The sequence below is a fragment of the Camelus dromedarius genome, chromosome 14 (assembly GCF_036321535.1).
Source record: "Camelus dromedarius isolate mCamDro1 chromosome 14, mCamDro1.pat, whole genome shotgun sequence".
Classification (NCBI taxonomy): domain Eukaryota; kingdom Metazoa; phylum Chordata; class Mammalia; order Artiodactyla; family Camelidae; genus Camelus; species Camelus dromedarius.
In genome coordinates, this window is record NC_087449.1 from 66,022,385 (window position 1) to 66,039,155 (window position 16,771).

General features: G+C 59.9%; 1 protein-coding gene across 14 annotated transcripts in view; it reads right to left on the minus strand.

Moving 5' to 3' along the window:
- Positions 1–16,771, minus strand: part of CAMTA1 (calmodulin binding transcription activator 1) — an 829,301-nt gene that overhangs the window by 76,567 nt on the left and 735,963 nt on the right. For all 14 annotated transcript variants that reach the window (XM_064494103.1, XM_064494108.1, XM_064494102.1 and 11 more), the window contains 3 exons: positions 14,774–14,914; positions 11,336–13,182; positions 5,426–5,552 (listed from right to left, as the gene is read on the minus strand). In XM_064494103.1, the coding sequence (XP_064350173.1) occupies positions 5,426–5,552; positions 11,336–13,182; positions 14,774–14,914 (2,115 nt within the window). The remainder of the gene's footprint in view (positions 1–5,425; positions 5,553–11,335; positions 13,183–14,773; positions 14,915–16,771) is intronic.

Below are 16,771 nucleotides of genomic sequence, written 5' to 3' on the forward strand. Positions count from 1 at the left end.
GGCACAGCATTTGCGCTGGACCCCTTTGTGCTCATTTCTCTTTCACCTTTTCCTACGAGCCTATCCTGACTCTTAGCACGGCTCTCTGTGTATTTTTAGAAGCTCTTCTGCCTCCCTGGTGAGGGCAAGAGTTTCGGCTGTGCCTGCGACTCTGAGCCCAGTGGGGCTGGGCCGGGGGCTGGCATGAAATCTGCTCGTCCCTCTGATGCTTGAATGCGAAGCTTCAGGAAGACAGACCCTTGTGGGCCTCATGAGCTGCTCTGGCCTGCAATGTGGGGCTCAGCGAAAAGTATCGGTTGAATAAACGAATGGGGCATCCTCACTGTCAGCAAGAGGGAAGCCCGCCCCTGGCGGGGACCTGCTCACTTCTGAGCTTGAGGCGGATATTGAAGTCTTGGGGGCCGGTGGGGGTAGGCAGGCTGCTCCGCCCTGCCCGGCCTCGGACCCCGCAGACATCAGGGTTATGTGCTCTCTGCCCTGCTTTTCTGGAACACCAGACACCAGTGCCTAGGGCCTCCCCGGGACAGATTTCCAGGGAGGACACACACAGGATCCTGTTACTGTTTGGGCTCTTGGTTTTCAGCAGCTTAGCCTCGAGGAAGCGGTCCAAGTCAGCTGCTCTCCGGGGCCGAGGAAAACTCTGGCTTCCCTCTGAGGATGTCTGATGGGAAAACCGACTCATTGACTCATGGCCTCTGTCCATCCCAGGTGGATGGGTTATGCCATTGTCCCCAGAGCAGGAGGTTGTTGTCCCAGGATGACCTGTGGTTTTTTGCCCTGTGCTTCCCCCTCGGTGGGGTCCCTCAGCACCAGATCACAAGCTGGCTCCATGGTGGGTGGGTCCCGTGGGAATTCCGGCAGCGCCTCTCTGGGCAGGGAGCCCCAGCCAAGTCCAGACCTCTCTGGGCTCTGACAGCATCCCTGGGCAGATCTCCAAGCTCGCGGTCACTTGCTTTCCCTGGAGACTTGCCTGGTTTACCAACAGGAAGGAAGGGCATCAGCGTGTGCCCCGTCTGAGCCCGCTCTGCTCTGCGCCTCTGAGTAAGCCTCTGCCTCTCGCTGGCCCCTGGGGCGCTCAAGGCTTCTCCGTACCAGATGTTCCAGCTGGAGGGTCCTCCTCACTGGCTGCTCGTCATGTATCACCTCCTGGCATGTGCGTAACTGGCGGTGATGCTGGAATGGTGGCAGATGCAAAGCCATCTCATCCTTCCCCAGGTGACGGAGCAGAGAGGACCTGTCACAGTCTACTGGGTCCCAGCCCAGCAGCTTGGTGCACGCAGGCCCAGGAAGTTTCCTGGAATCTCTTTTCCTCCCCGTGTTTAATTGATCAGCAAGTCCAGGTCCATGTACCTCTCTCCATCCCAATGACCAACACTCTGGCCCAAACTGCCATCATTTCTTGCCTAGATGCCTGGACTCCTGCACTAGCCTCCTGCTGAGGGCTACCCCAGCACACCCGAGACCTACCTGTTCCTGCTGGGATGGGTCAGAAGGGCCACACCCCATGAAACCCGTGGGAGTGTGTTGCCCAAGGGAGCCCTTCTCCTTGAGTCGGGAAAGATCACCGCTCAGCTCCTTCCTATGGTTTCCCTGCTTTGTTCTTCCCTCCTACAATCCATTCTCCCACACACCCAGAATCGTCTTCTAGAGGCATAATTTAGATCAAATCACTCCCCACTAAAAACGAATGGCTTCCATAGCAAGTAAAACCAAATCAAACTCTTTCTTAAGATTTAGAAGGATGCACATGATTTGGTCCCTGCTGTCTTCTCCAACCTAGCCACGTTCCACTCCCCCACCACCCTTATATTTCTCCAACTTACCAAACCTGTTCCTGCCTCAGGGCCTTTGCACTTCCTTTGCCCTCTGCCTGGAGGCATTCCTCCCACTCTTCCCATGACTAGCTCCATTTCATCATTCAGTTTCCAGCCTAATATCCCAGACTGCCAGAGGCTTTCCCTCATCAGTCTGTCCACAGGAACCTCCCTTTTCCCAAGTGAGTTTATCACATCACCATATTCTAGTGTCTCGACGTGGTTCCCCCAGTTATCGTGGTTATCTTTTTCTTTCCTTGTTTGTTTTTTGCCTCCTGCAGTAGAAGGTAAGCTCCGTGAGAGCGGGGAGACGGTCTGTCCTGGTCACCTCTTCATGCCCAGTACCAAGACCAATGCCTGGCCTGTTATGGCCTCTTAATACCTGTTTGTTGAGCAAATTGATTCAAAACACAGCACACCTGCCCATCTCATTTTGAATTGCATCATTTGCATGGGGGGCCTCAAGGGATCCAGCGTGGGGCTGCTTCTAGCAAAATCTTCCCATTGGGGGAATTCTTCCATCTTCTTCTGAGCTCAGGTTGCCTTTCCTAAGTCCAAAGTCCTCCACCGCTGCGCCGCCCGAGCTCAGTGGTCCGGCGTGGCCGTCCCCCTCCCGATCTTGCAGCACTTCTGGAATCTTGCAGGAGACAGATTCCATGACTCTGTGTCCTCTGTGGCCAGCGACAGAGGCGGAGCTGCCCAGAAGAACCATCTACTTGGCCAGGGTCAAGTCTCCCCATCTGTTTTGCCTGGGCAGGTGCACCAGGCTGGTGGGCGGTGGCCATTTTCACCCTCTGTGCCCCCTCCCATGTCATTCTAGCTCCTAAGGTGTCCTGCCCTGTGCTCACAGACCTCCAAGGCCTCCTTTTTGGCACGGCTTGTTTGGTTCTGGCTTCAAGTGTTCTTTCTTTTAGATCAGCTCCAGTTTCCCTGAGCCTTTGGGAAACCCAGGGGAGATGTCCTTGAGCAGCCAGCCTCACCCCCTAGGATGTTGCTCATGTGCATGACCAACTCCTTCCTGGACTGAAAGCTCCCTGGGGTCAAGGGCAGTGTTAGGGGCTGGGATGTAGCTCCATTCCAGGTGCCTGGCAAACTGTTTGCTGAATGAAGAAATGAATGAGTGCCTGCTGTTCCACCCAGTGCCCCCTGCCAGAATGACATGTTTCAGTCAGGGCGTCAAAACATGGATGTCCAAAAGGGACCCGCATTTGCAGTTAGCGGTAGAACAGAGCAGAGCCCTGGTTCTCAACCTGCTGAGCCTCCCTGGGTCCAAAATGCAGGATGTTAGGGGAGCCTGAAGGGCTGGGAGATACAGTGACCTGGGCAGACTCTCCTGCCAGCTCTGGGGACCCAGAGATGCTCTGGGACCAGGAGACCCACCTGCTGAGATCTGAACAGCCCAGGGCCCCTCTTCCGGCTCCCCTCCAGGACAGGAGGGCAAGGCCCCACATGCCCAGTAGCTTCAAGAATTGAGCCTGCGAGCCAGGAGCTTCCTGGACCTTCCTCTTCTCAGCCTCCTGCCCATCTGGCAGGTGGTTTTGAAAGATGTAGAAACGGAAGCCCAGAGAGGTCAACCACCAGGCCCAAGTTGCCAGAAGGTAACCGGCTGATGTGGGATGGGCGCGGTGTGACTGATCCAGCCCCCGGGATCTGCCAGGTCCTGGCCTGGGACACCATCCAGAGGGCACGCAAAGGCCGGTCTTTTTTTTTTTTTTTGAGGGTTCAGATAACTCAGGACAGGCAAGATCTGGGTCCTCAGCCAGGCCAGAACCAGGTACAGGAAGTGCATCTATTTATAGGCAAGGCGAGTCCTGTTCCAGCAGCAGGTGATAAGCGGACACTTTAATAACACGTTGCCCTCTCCCCCAGCTCACCCGCAGAGGTGGGCGGAGGGCTGCATTAGCCACACACAGCCCTGAGCTGGGATAGGCTGGCCCAGCCTGGCTGTCATCCATCCGGGGTGGCTGTGGTCCAGGCCCAGCAGGGCTGCTGGGAGCCAGGGAGCAGAGGGTGCTGAGTGGGTCCGGTGCAGCCAGCCAGGCGGCCAGTGGGGGCAGGACCAGCAGCCCTGGCTCCCTGGGCTGTTTGTGGGGACGTGGCTACTGGGATGAAGTGGAGGCCAAGCAGGTGAGCCCAGCCCTGGAGCAGAGGCATTCTGCTCCGGTGGGCTGCGTGGGGAGATGGAGGGAGAGAGAGAATGTTCCATGTCAGCTCAGGAGCCCCGGGCTGGGTGGATGCAGACAGCAGGGGCAGCCCTGGGTTCAAGCTGGATCACCCCGGGTGGAACCAGGCCCCTGGCACTGACTGGCTCTACTCTTGCCTCGGGACCCCTGCTCCCACTTCTCCTCCCTATCCTTGGCCCTCCACAGGGGGCTCTCTTTCTCACCTTTTGTAGATGCCCTAGCTTCAGATAACATGGACTGGGGCCCTCTGCTACCTGCCTCCTCGCCTGCCTCTCTGCTCACCGCCTGGGCAAGCTGGACGGGCCAAGCCTGGAGCTAACGATGCCCATGAGATGTCAGTCAAGGGGCCTTCCCAGCACCAGCCCCAGAAACAGAAAACATGTGCCCTAGAAACAGACTCCTTCACAAATATCCTCTCCCTTCTCATGACATGCCAGGCGCTTTTAAACTGTAATGGGTTTACAATGTGTTTCTGGGGTACAGCATAGTGATTCAGTCATACATATATATTCATATATTCTTTTTCATTATAGGTTATTACAAGCTACTGAATACAGTTCCCTGTGCTGTACAGGAGGTCCTTGTTGTTTATCTAGCCAGGCACTTTCTGAGCCCTGGGGACACAATGGTGACCGAGAAAGACACAGTCCCTGTCCTCATGGAGCCAACATGCCACTGGCAGGTGGTAATGGCCAGAGGTCAAGGACAAGTTGACCAGATAAGGACGTGAAGCTACATGGATGACAATGATGAGTCTCAGTGGGAGGGAGAAGGCCAGAGCCACAGGGCAGCACTCGGGGGCCCCTGTCCCTGAAAGTGGAGGCGGACGAGGAGCTGGTGCCTTTTTCTGGCCACGGGGTGGACGGCTTCACCAAATTCTCAAGGAGGTTGTGCAGATATTCTCAATTTGACACCCCTTCTCCTCCAGACCTTCTCCATCCCCCTCTGACCTGCTCTGTGCCCTGGGGGACTGGTTCCATGAGCTCTCTTGTTCTTGTGGCTTCTGCTTGGCTTGGGCCGTGGGAGGCACGGGCCAGCGGAGAGAGGGAGGCCTCATGGCCCCGATGCCAGGCCCAGCTGGCAGCCCTCCGCCCGCCTGGCTCTCACCAGCTCTGGTCATCTTCAGGCGGAGGGTGGTCAGATCTTCCTGCTGCGGCCCGTCTTGGGTGTGTCAACCTGGCTCACTGGATACCTGAACAGTCCCCCATCAGGTTCTCTGCAAAATCCCAGCTGAGCACACCTGTGTCCCGCCTGCTAAGGGGGTCCACCAGCCCAGAACAGATGGCATCGTAATAGCGAATCCCTCACATCAGGGGACGCCGAGGCCCAGAGTAATGACCCAACTTCCCAGGGTCACCCCCTCCCCCAGGGTGACTGGCATCTGGTGCTCCGGGGCCCCACGCCTCTGCTGGGACACAGCCTTCTCACCTGGGCAGTAGCAGCGCAGCACCCCGGGCTGAATCAAGGACGCAGGCACTGAGATCTGGTCGAACAGGCAGCTGTAGTTATTGCTGGCTTCTTGCCACGGGCCTGTGATGAGAACCTTCACTCCTCCCTGGAGGGAACAGAGGCGAGCAGAGGGGGTCAGTCACACAGGGAGGGCGGAGGGACACGCCCTCCTTGGCGGCACCGCTCGGACAGTGGTCTGCACTCCCAGCCCTCGTGCAGATTCCCAGCTGCGGTATGTCCTGACTTTTGAGAACCGCTGTTTCAGGACTGCAGCAGGAGGAGGGACCCTAGCTGCCACCCCTGTCCCCAAGTCCCTGGTGGGGGAGGATCCCCCCCAGATGCTCCTTGCCTTCCTCAGCTGGCATCCAACACAGGGCTAGCAGTCCTGACCCCTGACCCCCTTATGGAATCGGAACATCAAGTTCCAAGCAGCAGGGAGCACAGAGCTTTCCAAACCCTTCAGCCCATGATGCCCCTGCAAACCGGCCGGTGGGACCCCTGGAAGGAAATGGAGGTGGGGAGGGGGCTTTCTCTCTCATTGGCTGGTGGACAGATTGTGGGAACTCTGAGCTGTGGAAATAGGCCTGAGCATCTTGGTGGTCCCCCAGGGACTGGAAGTCCTGGTGAGGAGATGAGGGGAGACCCAGGATCCCAAGGGTGTGGTGAGGACAGCCAGGACATGGATGAAGCCAGGACATGGATGAAGAAGGCGAGAGAAAGACAGCAGAACAGAAAATTGGAAGGCCGGCTCAGAGCCGGAGGGGCTCGGAGGTTGCCTGGGTTGGAGAGGGGCTCCCTGCTGGGCGCTGGGGATGGGGTGGGGCTGAACATCACCTCCTGGACTCTGTGCCGAGCCACAGAGGGCAACTGTCTGTGCCACTGCCCACACAGCCTGCTAGCCCCCTCGCTCTGCACACACGGTCCACTGACGTGCTTGCAGCCTGGCTGTGCGGGGCAGCTGCTCCCGTAGGCGGCGGAGTTGGGGTGGAGGGAGGGGACGGAGGAGAGGGGCTCAGATGACCTTGCTTAGCTGGAGGGGAGGGGGCCCTGCCCCCAAGGATCCCAGGAGATCCTGCCCAGGAGCAGTGGAGCAGAGGAAAAGGATGGGCACGCCCCAAACTCCCCCTGGAACCAGCCAGGGCAGCCACAGAGCAAAGAGGTAGCCTTATGTCTCAGTGCCCCGGGCAGTCCTGCTCTCAGGTCACTGTGCCCGCTTGGTGATGAACAGCACCCTGTCTTGCCTGATGTGGGCAATGAGGTGTAGGTGCCCTGCTCAGGGCTCAGACAGCCGAGGGGAAGGCTGGGTTACCGAGTTGTGGGGGAGCCTGCTCTGGGAATGCAGGGGGTAGGGTTGCTGGCCTCTGGCTCTCCTGGGGTGGGCTGACCTCAGGTTCCACTCACCTTTCCCAGCGAGGGGCCAAGAACGGCCCAGGACTGGGTGGGGAGCACCACCTAGTGTCCAGGCGGGAGAAGGTCGAGAGGTGCACCTGCTGGAGGCTGGGGTGACAGAAGGGTGAGGAGTGCGGCCTGAGACCCTCCTTCCTCCACCTCTCCAGGCCAGGAGACCAGACCCCAGCCCTCTCATTGTGGCCTAATGCCAGGAAGACGCTCATTCTTGGGTGACCCATCCTGGGCACTGGCCCATCCATGACCCGGAGGGACCCCAGCCTCAACCCGGGACTTGCTCCTGAGGCTCCCCACAGTGTTCCTGGCAGCCTGGCCTGGCCCAGGGCTGCCTTGGGTATCAGCAGCAGGAGGGTGTGTTTCCAGGGATGAGGTGGAGGTGGGCCCCCCAGAGCCCAGCACAGAAGAGAGGTTCCACCACGGAAGGGGCTCTCCCGGACGGGAAGGTACAGCCCCTGTGCCCTTGGATGGGCCTACCTTCCTCTGGCTGCAGTGCCTGGAGAAGTCACTTTGCTGCTAGACAACCAGAGTTTGGAAGACACTGGAGAGAGCTCGGGACCAGGAGCCAAAGCAGGAAGTCTGCCCCTTAGAAGCTGTGTGTCCTCAGGCAAGTGGCCCAACCTCTCTGGGTGGCATATGAACCCTAGGGCCCACCTGGCCTCAACATTCTTCAATTCAGATATACAGCTACATAGAGAGATTTGGAGTTCTGCCTGCATGGCGGGACTGGGGCCAGCAACTTTGGGCCCACGGGCTGGGAGTGGGGGCTTGGCTGGGAGGTGTGCACACGTGGAACCTGACTTTGGGATTCCTGGGAGCACCAGAAGCCAGTTCAGGGCATGATCATCCCTGGATCCTGGGCAGTGGAAGAGCAGTGGCTTCAAAAGGCCACAGACAGTCACCATGTGAGAAGGAAAGAAAAATAAATAACCCCAATCAACAGCAGCTGGCATGACGCTGGAGCTGCTGTGAGGAACAAAGGGCTGCGGAAGTTACTGGAGCACATCAGGACCTTCTCCATGGAAACTGCTGTGGGAGGGGCTGGGCATCCATCAGTTCAGGCGATGGTCTCCATGGCAACACCGGCCTGACTGGGCTGAACCGCTGTGACGCGGGCACCTGACAGCTCTAATTGCAGCCTCCTGGGCCTGGTGTGGCAGGAGTTCAGTGGAGGGAGATGACGCAGAAGGCTTGGGGGAGGAGATCTGAGCTGTCTGAGGTCTCTGTGCCCTGGGAGCCCTGAGATAAAGGACCTGGACTTCTGATGCACCTAGGGTGGCCCTGGCCCAGGGACACCTCCCATGTGTGTGTGTGTGTGTGTGTGTGTGTGTGTGTTGGTGACCAGCTGCAGCTGGAGGTGAAGAGGTGGACAGAACTAAGGAGACATGGGAGTGTCCTGTGGGAGGGAGGGATGCTCCAAGAAGAGACAGCAAGACCTTAGCATTCCTGCGAAGTGGGTGCCGGGGCACCATCGAATTTCAGAGCTTGGTGGGGGCGCTGGGTGACCGACCCCATATTTTCAGACTAGGAAGAGCCCCTGGGGCCTACGTGTCTTGCCACAGAGCCCTCCACCAGCTTGGCAGAGCCTGGCTAGAACCGGGCTCCTGTCAGAGGCAGCAAGCAGGCTTCTTCTTGGCAGAGAAGGGGAGAGGGTGAGGGGGCACCACGCCCACCTAGGGGCTGTGAGGGGAGGGGCGGGGCAGGGGAGAGATGCCCTCTCCTGCAGAACTGGGAGTGGGGTGGCCCCTGCTGCTGGACTGGGAACAGTGGCCCGGGTAGGGGAGGACGGTGGGGAGCAAGGGGCGGGCAGAGGCCTCACTGAGCAGCCACGTTGGGCCCCAGGCCAGCATTTTCCAAATCAAACTGAATTTGACCTGCTCTTGTTCCTGGGTGGCTGGAAGCATGGGGAGCTTCTGGAAGAGCCGGGCAGTCCGCTCCCTGCGCTCCCTCCCATTCCTTTCCCGTTCCTGTGCCGCCCTCGCGTGGCCAGCTGCTGAACTGACTTTCTCCGAGGTTCAGGTTAGGGACCCGACAGCCACTCCTTGGGTACAGGACCGAGAGGTCCAGGACTGCTCAGGGTCCCTGACTGGAGCCCGTAGGTCCCAGGGGCCGGAGTGAGGGCCTAGACCAGCCCAGGGATGGGCAGTCACAGCTCAAGGCTGAGCCCAGGGGAAAGAAACTCCTCTTCCCACAGGACTCGGGCTCCAGGGAGCCTCAGAGCATCCCGGGGACACAATCTCCAAGGTCCGAGGACTTGGCGGGCCTTGAGGCCACCCCTCTCAGCCACGTACAGATCAGGAAACCGAGGTCCAGAGAGGCAGGTCTCAGAGCCTGGCCAGAGAGGCAGAGCCCCAACCCCCAGCTCTGACCTCCCTGCACCCGAGTCCCAGGCCTCCCTTCAGACCCCTCTGAATTGCTTTCTTAAGCCCCATGGGGGTTAAGCTGCTGAGCTGAGCTGACCTTTCACCCCAGGGGGACAGGGTCATGCCAAGCCACACCAAGAGAAAACTGAGTCAGAATCTTCTGGAGTCTTGGGGGGCTGTGGGGGCTGGGGACCCTGTGGAGGTGGATGGAAGAGGCAGACACTTCGCTCAGTCCTCACAGCAACCCCGCGAGGAAATCATCGCCCTGATCTTAGATGCAGGAAGGCAGCGACCCTGCCCAAAGTCACCGGCTAGTCAGTGTGGGGCCAGGGTTTGAATCCAGATTGTCCAGTCTCAGCCCTGTGCTCCTTACCACGCAGGGCAGCCGCCTGTGGACACCCGAGGCTTTGACGAGCACGCTGCCTGCAGGCACTCACGCAGCGCGCGGGCGGAGCTGCCCTTCTGACTCCTGCCATAGTTCTAAGACGCTCCTGTCTGAGGGCGGGGCTGCTACCTGGGCTGAGAGCCGGGGACATCTGTATGCTGACTGTATCTCGGCCTTGCCGTAAAGGAAGGCGGCAGGGGAGGTGTGAGCCTCCTGGTCAAGACTGGGATGCTGAGATCCCCAGTATAGGTGACCCCTCTGAGGCCACCACGATCAACCAGTGAGCAGCCTCTTTGCCACGGCCACGGCAGGGGGACACAAAAAGGAGAACAGTGGGCCATGAGCTGTGATGCTCACAGAATAGTCACCAATGATATACTCATAAACTATTGATGACTTACTATGGGCCAAAGGCTTTACAAGCACTCCTGGCACCACACCTCGCGTGGAGGCGGGTGCCGGTGTCACAGGCAGGTGAAGTCACGGCACAGCCACGCTTGACGCCCAGGAGTGCCCCCCGAGACATGCCCTTCACCCTGGGCCTTGCTGTCCCGTTCACCAGGGCCTGGGGGAGACTCTGAAGCGGAGATGGGCTCTCAGAAATGCTTCACTTCTCACAGAACCCCATAACCACGTCCTGACTCAGGCACTGCCCTGGGAGCGCCTGCTAGCGCCTGGGTCTGGAATGTGCACGGGTTTCTGCGAGCATCCCTGCACCGCCCACGCTGAAAGAAAGTACCCCATGAGCTTCCAGGTCTTTCAGGAGCACCCCTCCCTTGGTGTCCTGGGTATCAGCCCCTGCCCTAGCGTCCAGGGAAGGTGGCAGTTCCAGTGGGCGCAAGGGAGCCGTGGGCAGCCAGCTCCTGGGGAGAGAGTGCCGATCTGGGCCCGGCGGTGAATGTTCTCTCCCTGAGCACCTGGCAGGCAGGCTGGGAGAGGTCAGGGAGCCTGTCCTAGTGGGCAACCTGGGATTAGAGGAAGCTCAGGCCATGCTGTCCCCTCCTCACGCCACTCTATTTCGGAGGAAAAGGAAAGCTTCCTTCCTTAAACACTTGTGCCACCTTGGCAAGACTTGGGTTTTCCTGCGGGTCCTGGGCTTTGGAGCTCTGATTCTCAACGTCAGATCTCAGCCCCCCGGGAACTGAGGCAGGTGGGGGCTCGCGGGGGAGGAGGCCACAGGTGGGATCGTGTAAGATCCTGGGTCATATAACATGCCTTTGCTTTTAAAGAGGCTGGATATACCCCCCGAATCTCACAGGTCACTATTTGGAAGCTGTACCCTCCCTCTCAATTTGATGGGAATTATTTGTTTTTGTTTTGTTTTGTGAAATAAATCAAGGGTAATGGATCCAGATGGTCTCTGGAGGTGATTTTTGAAATTTTTTTCAGCAGCCTTAGGACCCTCCCTCCCTCAAAAAAAAAGAAGCAAAGCAAAATATGAGTGGAATCTTAACACATAAGCCAGGTGACAGCAAACACTGTTCTGGCAGAGCTTGGAGGGGCCCTGGCCTCCAAGGGAGACCCCTGACTTTAAATCTACTTGCTCCAGTGAGGACAGAACACTGCTTGAGAGAGGACGGGGTAATTTGAGCACCCTGGGGACAGAGGGAGGGGACAGCTTGGTCTGCCTGGCCCAGAGCTTCCCAGAAAGGGCAGAGCCATGCAAACGAACTTCCCCTGGCTGTGTGCTGGCTGGTGGTGGGCAGGTGAGGCGGGCAGGGGAGGCGATGGTCTTACCTCCGGGTAAGACCACTCCGGGGAGTAGTCGGTCACCATGAACACCCGTCCGCTCTGCTGCAGCATGCCCAGGGTGCCCGGGCCCGAGGCGGCGGAGACCACCTCGGCGACGTGCATGTAGGCCATGGTGCTGGCCCCGGCCTCAGCACTGCTCAGCTGCAGGCTCCCCTGCTGGGGGCTGCAGCAGGGGATGCACATCTCTGCCTGGGTGAAGGGGGCGCGGGCCCCGTCTTCCGACTGTGAGAGCGCCGCACTGTCCCCCGACACCAGCTGGTGCCCGTAGATGGTGCCGCTTCCCCCCTCCACGGAGATGAAGTCGTTGATCAGGTCGGAGAACTGGTTGCTGAAGGAGATGTCGAAGTGGTCCAGGCTGAGCTCCATGTTGGAGGCGTTGCCGAGGCCGGGCTGGGCCACGGGGTAGAGTCCCTGCACCACGTTGCCCGGGAGGATGGGGACGCCGCTGGCGCTGCGGATGACCCCGGTGGGCTCGGGCTGCAGGTAGTGCTCGGAGCTACAGGCCTGCAGCTCCCCAGACTTGATCAGGCCCTCGCCCCCTTCGGCCACCTGTGAGGTCTCCATGGTGACCTCCCCTTCCGCTGCCATGGCCTGGAAATTGGCCTGGAACTGCATGAGGTGGAGGGAGGAAGTGGACTCTATCCGCGTCTCCACGTGGCCGCTGCAGGAGCTGGTTTGGGATGAAGCCTCCGTTTTCACCGTGGGCATCACAAAGGTGCCCCCAGAGTCACTCAGGCTGCTGTGGGCATTCTGCTCGATGGGGAGGGGCTTGCTGGCGTCCTGCAGGAAGAAGCTCGGGGAAGGGGTCTGGTGGACATGGGGGCTGCGGCCCGTCTGGCTGAAGCTGGACGTGTAGTCCTTGTTGGAGTCTATTGCACTGAAGTCCATCTGCTCCAGGGTGGTGCTGGGGCTCAGGCCGCCGCCCGATGGCAGGAGGCTGGAGCCTGCGGTCAGCGTGAGGGAGCTGGACGCCGCGGCCGCTGCGGAGGAGGAGTACGCGTCTTTGGCCATCTGCTGCTCGAAGGAGGTGTCCTCGGTCTTGATCTCCTTGGTCAGGACGGTGGCGAAGCTGAAGCCCCTCTCCACTGGTGGCGAGTGCCGGACATTGGTGCTGACCATCTCGGCTTTCAGGCCCCCGCCCCCGTACGTCTGGCCCTGCTTTGGGTTGTTGAGGAAACAGTCGGGGTCAAAGTTCATGGTGGTTTCTGGAATCTTCCGGCCCCCGTCGAGGGTGGTGGAGAGGACCAGCTCTTCGGACACATTGGTGGGCAGCATCGCCAGGCTTTCCGAGCTGCCCGAGGTGGGGAAGGCGAACTTGTGGCCGTCGGAGCTCACGGCCAGGACGAGGCTCTGAGAGGCATCGGGGGAGAGGAGGTGGGGGTTGGGGCCGGTGGTGGGGGACATGGTGTACACGGCCTCGTTGGTGACCTCGGACATGAACACCGTGGCGCTCTGGGACAAGCTCCCCATCACAGAGGCCACCGCCATGCTGGATACACCTGTGACCACGGGGCTGTCCACCATGTCCGGGTCGCTGTTGAGCCCGCTGCTGATGGACACGGGGGAGCTCTGGGTGGTGTCGGGGACCTCCACCTGGTTGGTGGAGGAGACCTCGGTGCTGTTCTGGTGCAGGAGCACGGGCTTGGCCACCTTGCCATTCCTCTTCTCGCGGCTCGAGCCCTTGCCGTGGCTGTGCTCGTGTTTGCCCTCAGACACGTCGTTGTGCTGAACCTCCGAGTGGCCCCCGTACCCCCCGGTCCGCGGCTCCACCTTCGGCGAGATGATCCGGTGTTTGGCACTGTTACACTTGTGGTGCACGCTGCTGCCCGCTCCTGCGGAGATCGGAAGCCCAACACGCACCCGCGCACACACACGCCACACGGGCACACACGCGCGCACGCACACACGCAGAGAGTCAGAGCTGGGACCGCGGTGGACCCTGTCCCTGTGCGCTGGGGTCTGGCAAAGCCCAGCCTGGGAGTCCAGGCAGGCACCTGCCCACCGGGGCTGGCGTGGGACAGACACTCAGGGTCTCGGGTCCACTTATCCCACTCCGAGTTCTCATGTGTCCTATGGGGCTTTTCCCCTGAGGCCCTCTCCAAACAGTGATGGGCATGTCCCAGTGCACAGGAGGTGGGGAAGGAGAGGACGAGGAGAATGTCATCCTCCAGGAAAATCCTTCCCACCTCAGGAGGCAGACACCACTCACTGCAATGGCTCTCGCAGGCCAGAGGGGCTCAGTTTGGGATGGTGGCTAGAGCCCTCTCCCCTCCCATGAAACTTTCCACACCTGCTCAGGCCATAGCCGTACCCTTTCAAGAAGGCCCTTTAGGACTGGAAGTCAAAAGCTGACAGTTGAGGGGCAGGTATAGCTCAGTGGCAGAGCGCGTGCTTAGCATGCATGAGGTCCGGGGTTCACCCCCTCAGTACTTCCATTAGAAAAAGAAAAACAGCTCCTGGCAGAAGCTGACGGTGGGGTGGATGTTGAGTTTGGGGTGTGTGTGTGGGTGGAGAACAGTGCATCTCTCTGGATTAGCTCTTAGGCCCCAGGACCAAAGGGGGTTCTAGACATTTCCTTTGCAGAAAGGTACCTGGGGTCACCACCCCGTGTTTAGCTAGGCCCAGCCTGTCCTTGGCTGGGCAAGGAGCTGAGCAAAGACAGAGCCCTAACCCCCAGTTCAGTGGCAGAGAAGAAAGAGCCTCAGGCTCTGAGTTTCTGAGCAAGTCTCCCTCAGGGCCCTGCCTCCAGGCCTCCGCTCCGAAGTAATTTTCATTCCATCTGATAAGGGTGACTTCTGCTTTTGATAAAAGGGTGAATTCTCCCCAGATCCTTTTACAGCCTCACCGAGATTCCTCTATGCATGAAGACTTTGCAGACAAGTGACATGACCCTCTAATGGAAATATCTAATTAAGGCAGCAGAAGGAGCGAAGATCCACATTTCAAAGAGCAAATACCATTATCAGAAGTGTAGACACATCAGGACAGAGGGTGCGGGGCACGGTACATTCTTGGAGACAGAGGTTAAAGCAAGAGGTTTAGCTTGAGTAGCCCCATTGACTCAGGGCTCATCTCCTGGAAAAGCCCATGTCCGCCCAGCGCCTGGGGATCTGGGCTCCGGCTGGGCTGATGATGCCCAGGATCCCGGGGCCTGGAGGGCACCACTGTGGGTGGATGTGGATGTGTGCCCTGGAGGCCGCCTCCCAGCTGTGCTGCCCAAATTCCTAGAGGGAGCCTGCCCGCCTCTCTGGAAACCACTCTTTCCTGCCCAAACCGGGCCTCACCACCAGCCCCGCCAGCCCCGCCAGCCCCACGGGGCAGGACCAGGGAGAGCCGCCCTGGCCCCGGGCCGACCCCCTGCCCTCACACCTGCTGCCGGGAAGAGCCCTCTCTGCCCGCATGCCCGCCGGGGACCCCGCTCACCCAGGCCGCCGGTGCAGAGGCAGTTGTGGGTCCGAGGCTGCGGCTTGGCCTGGTGGCTGTCGAGGATCTGCTGCACCAGCTGCTCCACCGAGAAGCCCGAGCTGCTGCTGCCGTTGCTGCACGTCCACTTGATGCCGTGGACTGCGGGAGAGAGGCAGGCGGCGGTTAGGCGCCGCGGGAGTAGGGGGAGGCCCCGGGAGGGGCGGGGCCGGGGCCCCCCGGAGCATAGCCCCCTCTCCGCATCCGCAGAGTGATGCCTGTAAGGAGGGGAGGAAGGAGAAAAGAGGGGGGAGGAAGGAGGCCCAGGCTGTCCCACCAGAGCCCGCTCCTCGGGGGGCCTCTGCGCTCCCCCTCTGCCTCTCGTCCTCCTTTTCTATAGCACAGCATGGGGAGGGGCCGCCAAGAGACTTGCTTTTATTTTCCCAAAGTCCAAGTGCATCGGGCGGTGTTTCAAGGGGTTCTGGAGTGGAGTGGAAAGAGAGTGAGGACAGGGAAGGAGGGGCGCTGGATGCCGAGGGGCCTCCCCAGACCGCAGGTCATGGAGACTTGGAGAAGAGAAGGAGAAGGCGGAAGGGGTCGGCTCCGAGCAGGATGGACGCCCAAGCCTGGGTGGGGAAGGGCGGGGCGGGAACGATTCCGCTCCCCGCTCTCATCAGACTTCTTGGCCTCAAGGGGTTGCAGGTTAGGCCGGAGGAGAAGGGGACAGACTAAAGGGCCCACGTGGCCTGGACAGTGGGTGCCCCCTGATGACCGGCCACCTGCACAGCTGCCCTGGGGCTCTGGCTCGAGCCTCCTTGACCCTGGGCCTTGGCTCTTCCTGGTGTTGGAGTAGGGGGCCCCAGAATTGCTGAGGGTGGGCTCCTCGCCTGCCTGGCAGGATGGGGCTGGAAGTCTAAAATAAACGACTTGCCTGGCTGAGGGTGTAGACTGATGAGTTTTAGGCCTCTCACCCTGCTGTCTTTTCTCAGCTGGAGCAGACCTGGCCGAAAGGTGGCCAAGCCTGGGCTGGCCTGTCAGGCGCCTGGCACAGCCCAGCTCTTTCTGGTGGCTCTGGTGGGGCTGGGTCCAGAGGCAGTGTGTCCACAGCCCCGGGGCCAGAGCTGGTGCCCGGGGCTCCAGGAGGAACCCAGGTCCCTGTGAACGGGGGACAGTGGGAGTTGATGGTCTGGAAGGAGGAGCAGGGCACAGGGTTGGGATAGGGAGAGGCCGGGCACTTTGCAAATGCAAGAATTCCCTTTCCCCTTTGGCTGAGCTCATCTGGCGTGGACTCCAGGGGAAGAGCTGTCAAACCCTCAGGGCCTGCCTTTACTGTGAGGGGCACGCGAGGACACACAAGGAGAGTCTACACAGCAGGTAGGAGGGGGGTTGGATTCAGACCTAGATTGGAGTCCAGGTTTTCATCTTTACTTGTGTGAATTTGGGCAAATCGCTAAGCCTCTCTGAGCCTCAGTGTTCTCGTCTGCAAAATGGGAAGATAACAGCAAGTGCCTCACAGTGGCCAGGAGGGACCCGGTCTCCTGTCTGGCACTTTGTGCTGAGCCAAGCGAGCATAGTGGTGGTCATAACTACTAATGGTGACGATGGTGATGACAGCAGCGATGGCGATGGTGGCGGCACATGGCATGCGATGCTGGCCTTGCCCTGCAGCTTGGCTGATGCTATGGGAACAGGGCTTGGAGAACGGGGCTTCTTGCTGTGAAATCCACGGATGGGGTCAGCCTTGGAGCGTTCTGTGGCGCCATCTGTCTCACACCGCTGTTCCTTGTCAGCACCTTCATGGAGAACTTCGGTGGTTTTCCCAAGAAAACTCCGGCGAGGGTTACAATCTGCTGGGAATCCCTCGAGGCTGCCGCTTCTCCTCTCGGTGCCCCTGCCCCAGGTGTTCATCCACCACCCTCGCCCTCCACTCCATTCTGATGAGGCTTCGGCTCCTCCGGAGGTCTTCCCGGCTCTGCCTCCTGTGCCTTGGGCAACACCGGGGCCATGGCCCCGCTCCCG